General features: G+C 38.2%; 1 protein-coding gene across 3 annotated transcripts in view; it reads left to right on the plus strand.

Moving 5' to 3' along the window:
* Positions 1-8,011, plus strand: part of LOC122802731 (acetylserotonin O-methyltransferase-like) — a 332,448-nt gene that overhangs the window by 131,958 nt on the left and 192,479 nt on the right. For all 3 annotated transcript variants that reach the window (XM_044072492.1, XM_044072493.1, XM_044072494.1), the window contains exon 3: positions 707-836. In XM_044072492.1, coding sequence (XP_043928427.1) covers positions 707-836 — 130 coding nt within the window. The remainder of the gene's footprint in view (positions 1-706; positions 837-8,011) is intronic.

The raw sequence follows: 8,011 nt of genomic DNA on the forward strand, positions 1-8,011 counted from the left end.
ACACACACACACACACACACACACACACACACACACAGACTCACATATACAAATACATATATATCACAGAGAGTGAGAGTTCTTGTTGTTGTTGATCTGGCATCAGTGTTAACAGCTCCTAGCCTTGCAAGACTGTCATACAGATTGCCATCCCTGTAAAAGTAGTTTTGATATCCTATAACACTCTCTATGTTACTGTTTTATTCTTTCAAGCTAAGATCAACATACAGTTGTGCTTTTATCATCATTGTCCTTTTAATTTGCTATGCTGTTTCCTTCACAATTAAATACTCTTTTACCAAACTATCTTGGAAGTTCTTTCCATCATGTCTTTATCACTGTAACAACTATCATGGCATTCCTTTGCAACTTACAATGCCTTTGGTCATCTTTGCAAATGTTATGACGACTCACTACAGTATTTTCCTCCCATAATGTCTGGGCTAATTGAGTTAAGCTCCATTTGTGTTGATGGCTTCTTCTACCTTCAGAGATATAAAGTGCTGGGTAGGACCTAATGGCATAGATGGTTTACTGATTAAATTTCTATTATTATCTCTGATATTTAAGGTGAATTTCTACTTTAAATAATTCCAGTGCTGAATGTGACAATGCATTTTATTATTCAGTTAATGATACTCTGCCTTACACTGAGGCAAGAAATTCAGTAACATTAAAAGGAATATCATTCACTTTTATTTTGCAGACCTTTACAGCAACACACACCTTTCCCGAATGTGTATTGCAAAGTCTAGCCCCAAATCCTTGTATCATATCATACAATTGATGTCAGACCACAATTACCTTTTGAGTTTCTACATGGCAGATAGTATCAGGTACGGTAAAAGTATTTCTGGTTTGCATTGGACAATATAATTGAATGGTTTTAATTCATTAGCTACTTGTTGATCAAAGCACTGTTAAAGGTGCTATACTAAATCCTTCTCCACTGTTGTGTAATTACTATATGAATGACATTATTTGTGTGTTTTCCTCATTTAACGTGTCTCTACAGGACCTGCCAAGTAGTTCACCTTCCAGTACTCAGCTGACCTATTCTCCCCTGTAGGGATGAGACTCCTCTGGTCTAGTCATTCCCTGCTAGATGTGAGAGTCAGGTGCTAGGAAGAATACCAGCCTGATGATCTTTTGACTGACCTTTCTCTAACCTGTCAGCAGCTTGTATGAGGTTTATGAGGTTTATGTACATTACAACTCAAATGCCACCTTCTGCTTAAGTGGTTTACCACTATGCAGCATGGACATGCTAAACTCCTTACTGTGGGTGCTAATACTTAGAGCTGCCCTCATCTGGATGGATGAGCTGTTGCTGACACCTCTACAATCCTCCCCTATCCAGTCAGTTACTAAGTAAACATGGATAATTTTGGATAAAGTCAAGGATTTCTCTCTGTATAAAATGGAGCCTGGCTGTATGTGCTCATTATGACTACTAATTATATCAAAATGTAATATTACATTCTCAAACAATCTGTTATTATCAATAGTAAGTACTGGTCACTTGTTAAAATGAATAAATAAATGTAGCTAAAATAAATATTATCCATTTTAAGCACAACACTATTGAATATGTACGTATTTATAATTAAATTACCTACCCTGGAATTCTGCACTCACAGAATTCTACCACATGGTCTGTATTATCTAGGGGTATTAGAAATAAATCAACATTGTTAGTTATGCTTATTAAAAGTACAAATAGAGAGATCCAATTTGCTTTGCAAACCTGGGAAAAAAGAATCTCAAATTAAACTGCAATATGAATTAAAAAAGCAAATAAAGATACCGATGACGGAAAGCTGGTTCAAGGCTCAAGAGTGCACCCCAGCACTGCCAGGTTACAATTCATATCATACCTTCCGGCCTCAGTTACCAGATCACAGTACAAAGGGTGGAGGTGTATCCATATTCATCAAGGATACCCATATCTCCAGGTTAGTAGCACAGCATAATGCCCCAGAGATCATCCATGCACAACTATCAGCAGGCAAAACCACATTTCAAGTTGTAGCCGGTTATAGATCGCCCACCCTGTCCCAAGATGCTCACTCTGTATTCCTTGAGACATTGGAAAATATAAAGGTCCTACCCAACACCATAATCTTGGGTGATTTCAACTACCCTGGTATAGACTGGGCGAACTACCAATGTTCCAACTCCTACGCTCAGCGATTCATAGAATTTATAAATTCAAATGCCCTTGAACAACTAGTATGTTCGCCCACTAGAGGGGACAACATATTGGATTTAATCATCACAAATATGGGCGCCTATTGCACCACACCCGTTATCACTCGCTCCTTGGTCAGATCTGACCACAAACTGATAACCCTGGACACCCTCACCCCTCCACCTCCCCCAGTCAAAGAAACCATAGTCAAAAGCCTTTCCAAAGCAAACTTCTAACTACTTGCATCCGAAGTGGAAAGCTTCATTATTCCCTTGTAGAAGGATAATGATATCCAGGATGCAGAATCCTACACCAAGGCACTCTATATGCATCTTCAGGATTGCATGGACCGTGCTATCCCAAATAAAACCAAGACTCCTTCCTCAAGCAAGAAGAAACCAGTCTGGTGGACCCCGGCCATAAGCAAACTTTACAATAAAAGGAGGAGACTTATACGACAAAAGGCCAAATCTCAAGTATAAAAATCATACCTGATCAGCATTAGTAAGAAATTGAGGGCCCTCATCAAGTCAACTAAAGCTAATTTTGAAAAGAAAGTTGCCAAGGATGCCAAGGATAACCATAAGGTCTTCTATGGCTACGTCAAAAACCTAAATGGCAATGCTCAGGTCTGTTCTGAGCTAGTACAAAATGGAACAAAATACACTGATCCTTCTGACATTGCCAACATCTTGGCTGACAGGTTCAGTGCAAATTTCTCCTCCTCTCACCACCTACAGAGCCTATTACCATTCCGGGGGATTGTGTAAATCCAATTATTACTGATACATTTGTTAACAAGGCTCTATCCCCCTCCATGGGACCAGATGGTGTCCCAGGCTGTGTCATATGCGAGCTCCAAAAGGAATTAACCCTGCATCTTAATACCCTGTTCAGTCTCAGCCTCTCCACAGGATATGTGCCCATAGAATGGCGCACGGCAATGGTGGTCCTGCTACGCAAGGGTGGGGCCACAACTGATCCTGGGAACTACCAACCAATAAGCCTGACCAGTCTGATCTGCAAGGCTATGGAGAAAATCATTATGGAACTCATAAATGGAGAGATTGGGAACCTCCAGTTGCTGGACCCCACACATTTCGGCATCCTCAAGGGCAGATCATGCCTCCTGAACCTGGTGGATTTCTTTGAGACAGTTAGGCTATAGATAAGGGAAAGGAGGTACACACAGCTTACCTTTACCTTGCTAAAGCATTTGACACCATTCCCCATTCAGGTATTATTGATAAGCCCAAAAGCATGGGCATAAGCCCTTACGTCACAAGATGGATCACAAACTGGCTCTCAGACAGATCCCATAAAGTAAGAGTAGCAGGATCTATGTCCGAATCCAGACCAGTAACGAGTGGTGTGCCTCAGGGCTCTGTCCTGGGGCCCCTCCTGTTTGACATATACTTCTCAGAAGTACAGGCAAGCACGGAAGGGCTGTGAGTGACTAAGTTTGTGGATGACTGCAAACTGGGTGCTATAATAGAGTCACCGGCAGACATGGAGATCCTCCAGAAGGGCCTAAATGAGACTGATGCATGGTGTCAAAGCCATGGTCACAAGCTAAATGCAAAAAAATGCGTAGTAATCCCCTTTGGAAAAAACAGAATACCTGCAAACTGCAACATAGGAGGTAATCCCCTGAAATCTGAAGAAGAAATAAGGGATCTAGGAACCCAAGTAGATAGTCAGCTTTCCTTTGATAACCATGTTGTCAAAGTGGTTAGAAATTCCTTCTATGTGACCCATCTGATCACGAAAGGGTTCGCATCAAGATCTAAGGATGTAATGGTGCCCCTCTACTCTTCCCTCATCAGACCCATTATTGAGTACACTTGGAATGTACCTGGCTAGACATCTCGAGCAGCTGGAGAGACCACAGAGGTACCTAACCAAGAGGATTACTGGCCTCAAACAGTTGCCTTATGCAGCACGATTGAAAAAGCTAAGACTGTTCTCTGTTGCATACTGCTTTCTCAGAGGCGATCTCTGTCGAACGTACAGAGCCATGTCCAACCCAGAATTGCTGAATATGCTCCATCTTAGCAAAACCAAATCTACTCGAGCTACATGCTCTAGGGATATAAGCCTCAACACAACAATGAATAGAACATGCTGGAGGGATAGATTCCCTTTGCAGAGACTTCCCTTACTATGGAACAGGGTCCCGATCTACATAAGACAGAGCCCCTCACTATCACTCTTCAAGAGGAACCTTGATGAGTGGATGGGTAACAGAAAGTTCACACTGGGGATCACACCATCAGCACTACTAGATAGGGACCAAGGGTACTAGTTGCTAGTACAAGGGTCTAGGGAACTACTAAAGGGGCAGTGAATACCGCACAGCGTGGCTAGGCTAATATATGCCTTCAGGCAGATAGCCCAGTACCAACCTATGAACCTATACAGTGTTATTCAGTTACATGCAAATGTCAAATTAAAAGCTTGGGCAGGAAATAATTCAATGTTAAAGAATATAGCTTGTGTGTGGTTGCGTGTGTGTGCACACATACTCTTGCATGACTCAACATGCAGAAACACACACACGCACACATGTCTATAATATATATATATATATATATATATATATATATATATATATATATATATATGTATATAGATATATAGATATATATACATACATTCATACACACACACACACACACACACACACACACACGAGCGCGCGCGCGCGCGCGTGTGTGTGTGTGTGTGTGTGTGTGTGTGTTTGTGTGTGTGTGCATACATATATAGAAAGTAAATGTGTCAGCTGGAAAAATGATCAAATTGACTTGCATTGATCTCTGCCTATCAAAGATAACACTCCCCAAAAACTCACTATTATGAAAATTCACTGTTTATGAAAAAAAAAAAAAAAGAAACCAAAGGTCTCATTTTTTGATGAGTTAATCTTAGTTAAACAGCAATAGCAGCAAAACATAAATAAATAAAATAAAATAAAAAGCCTTAGCAATCTGAATAGTGCAACTATTAGTGAAAGTTTTTTTCCCCCAAAATGTCATGTGCAAGGTTGGCATTGGGATAGGTTCAAGGTTAAAGTTAGGGTTAACAGACATATAAGATGCATAGACACTGCAGTGGATATAGGCTTAAAGATAAAGAACAGCTGTATTAGTGTCTGGAAAAGTAATTAACTAAATTGCATTTAAAAAAATTGATATTGTCAGTATATACTTAGGTTAATAGGTTTATAGGTACTTGCAAGGTAATTGATCTTTGAGGATCTTAAGAAGTGTAGCCTTACATTTCCATAGTAGTTTCTTGGCCCACGTGTTTTGTTCATGAGTATCCCAGAGAAAGGCAAAACAAGGATATGCTGGGATATTTATTTGTTGCCCTTATCCAAGAGGGACACTGATGCTAAGTCAGAGCTGAATTTGAAGTTTCCCATCTATTCATCCAAATGATATCTGAAGACAGTTAAAGAAGTACTATGCTTTATGTGGAATGGAGGATGGTTCCACAGAGGCAGTATTCTCTGTGACATACATCTATCCCTCCACAGGTTTATAGGTGTTTACTTGGCTAACAACCACAAGGGCATTTTTAAGCCTAGCCATGCATCCTAAATCTCTGACAAGTTCTGACCTAATCATCATGCCCTAATTATACTGTACAAGAGATTGAGATCACTTGACTTCTGAATGTGTTATAGGTCAGAAAGGATAGGGTCCATTAATGTTCTATACACAAGGCAGAGTTTACCTCTTAGCAGCCTGTATGATACCAAGAAGATGGACAAGACTTTGAGATGGTATGCATTGCTGTTATGATTTAGGCCTTTGTTCCATTTGTAACAAATGCTTGGTCAGATACATATGGAAAAGAGCATTATATGAAATGATCACCCTAATGATAGCTGAGTACAGAGGAATAAGTACATTGTGACTGGGTTGCCATGCACATAGACACAAGCTGTGTGATGAAAAAGGATTGTCTTACAATAGTGGATACATGCTGATCAATAGATACTTCATTGCCTGCATATGCTATGAGATCATTCACTACAAGATCAGTTTTCAAGAGGGGTTGTCATCAATGTGAAAGTTATAAGGGAAACCATGCTTGAGAAAGGGTTACTGTTATATATTTCTTGGCATTTCAATTTAGATCATTGTTTTGATACCTTATATTTGTTTGGGAAAAGGACCTCTTAGATGACCTTGATGTCATCTGGGGAGTTAATGATGTCAACAAGTTTACAGTCATCTGCTAATTTGGTCAACCAAAAACTCTTAACATTAGTTTTGACTGCTGAGAAGTAAATGTCAAAGAGATGTGTCCCAAAGACTGAATCCTGTAGTACATTGCTAGTGACAGTTCTTTTGGTGGCAGTATAGCCATCCACCCAACAATAAGGGCTTACGCACCTCAATCTAGTTTTCTTTTTTCTTTCAAAGGTTCATAGGTGGTTACTAAATTATCTGCTCAAGATCCATTTTAAGTATAGCCAAGTTTACCTTCAAATTACCAGAATATAATACCAGGGAATTTTATGAGTTATGACATAAGCTTGTACACATTAAGTATTCACAAGCTGCCCCTGTCCATTAGGGTATTCTGTGGTATAGTAAAACAAAAGTACATCTGGAAGTTAAAACAAGCATAACAAAAGTAGTGCAAAACCTTTATACTTCATGTGAGGCAAATATTAGTGACTGCCTAACCGATTTGCATATGTTTGCTAGGAATATTGATCTGAAGTTTTTGTATAAAAATCCATCAGATAATAATTCTATGCAATTTATGAGAACAAGCACTTTTATACCCATTAATAATCCTATAACTAAAGTGTTTCTAGATATGTGTGAGCAAGATATTTATAATGCATTTTTTAAAGGTAATAAGAAAAGTTTTTTAACCTGAATGTTGACGAAAGAAAAGGTCTATGTAATTTATGCTTAAATAATGACATAATAATTAAGCAGGCTGATAAAGAAGGCAAGATTATTATTACAAGATACCAGATCTTATGATAATTTAATGAATGATGTTTCATCTAATGTAAATACTTTTGTACAAACTGGAATAAGTATTGTTGATAATATTATATATAATGTCCAAACTGTTTTATATGATTTTTTAATGGAAGGTTCTATCTTTCCTGAGGTTTATAATTATTTGTATATTGCCAACCCCATGTTACCAACTATTTATGGATTGCCCAAGATTCATAAGCATGTAAAAAACCTTCTATGAGACCAACAGTTGCAGGTAATAGATGGGTGACAAGTGCTATATCAAAATACTTAGAACAACTAAAACCACTTCTAAAATATAGCCCCAGTTATATAAAAGGCACCACTGATTTCCTGATAAGCTTGAATACGTGGTTTGAAAATTACCATAAAAGATATGTTATTTTGTTATAATGGATATTAAATCACTATTTACATGCATATCAAATAACTTTGGTGGTCAAGCAATAAGGGAAAATTTATATGGTTATTCTGTTAGTAAAATTGAGACCCTATGCTCAATATTGGAAACTGTACTTATGAATAACATATTTCAATTTAGTAATGAATTCTACCATCAGAAATTAGGGGTTGCCATTGGCACCCCTGTAGCTAACATCTATGCCAATTTGGTGTTGTCAAGATGGGAAGAAAGTAATGTTTTTGATAATTATTAGCAGAATATTAATTTTAGGAACAGCAATGCAGTCTTTTTTAAAAGATTTGTTGATAGCGTGTTTTTTGTGTGGATTGGGACAACTGATGACTTTAGAACTTTTATACAAACCCTTTAGGATAGTATTTGTTTCCTTAAAGTTGATAAGAAATA

This window comes from Protopterus annectens, chromosome 5.part0, assembly GCF_019279795.1.
Source record: "Protopterus annectens isolate FY-2018-M chromosome 5.part0, PAN1.0, whole genome shotgun sequence".
In the NCBI taxonomy this organism is placed as follows: domain Eukaryota; kingdom Metazoa; phylum Chordata; order Ceratodontiformes; family Protopteridae; genus Protopterus; species Protopterus annectens.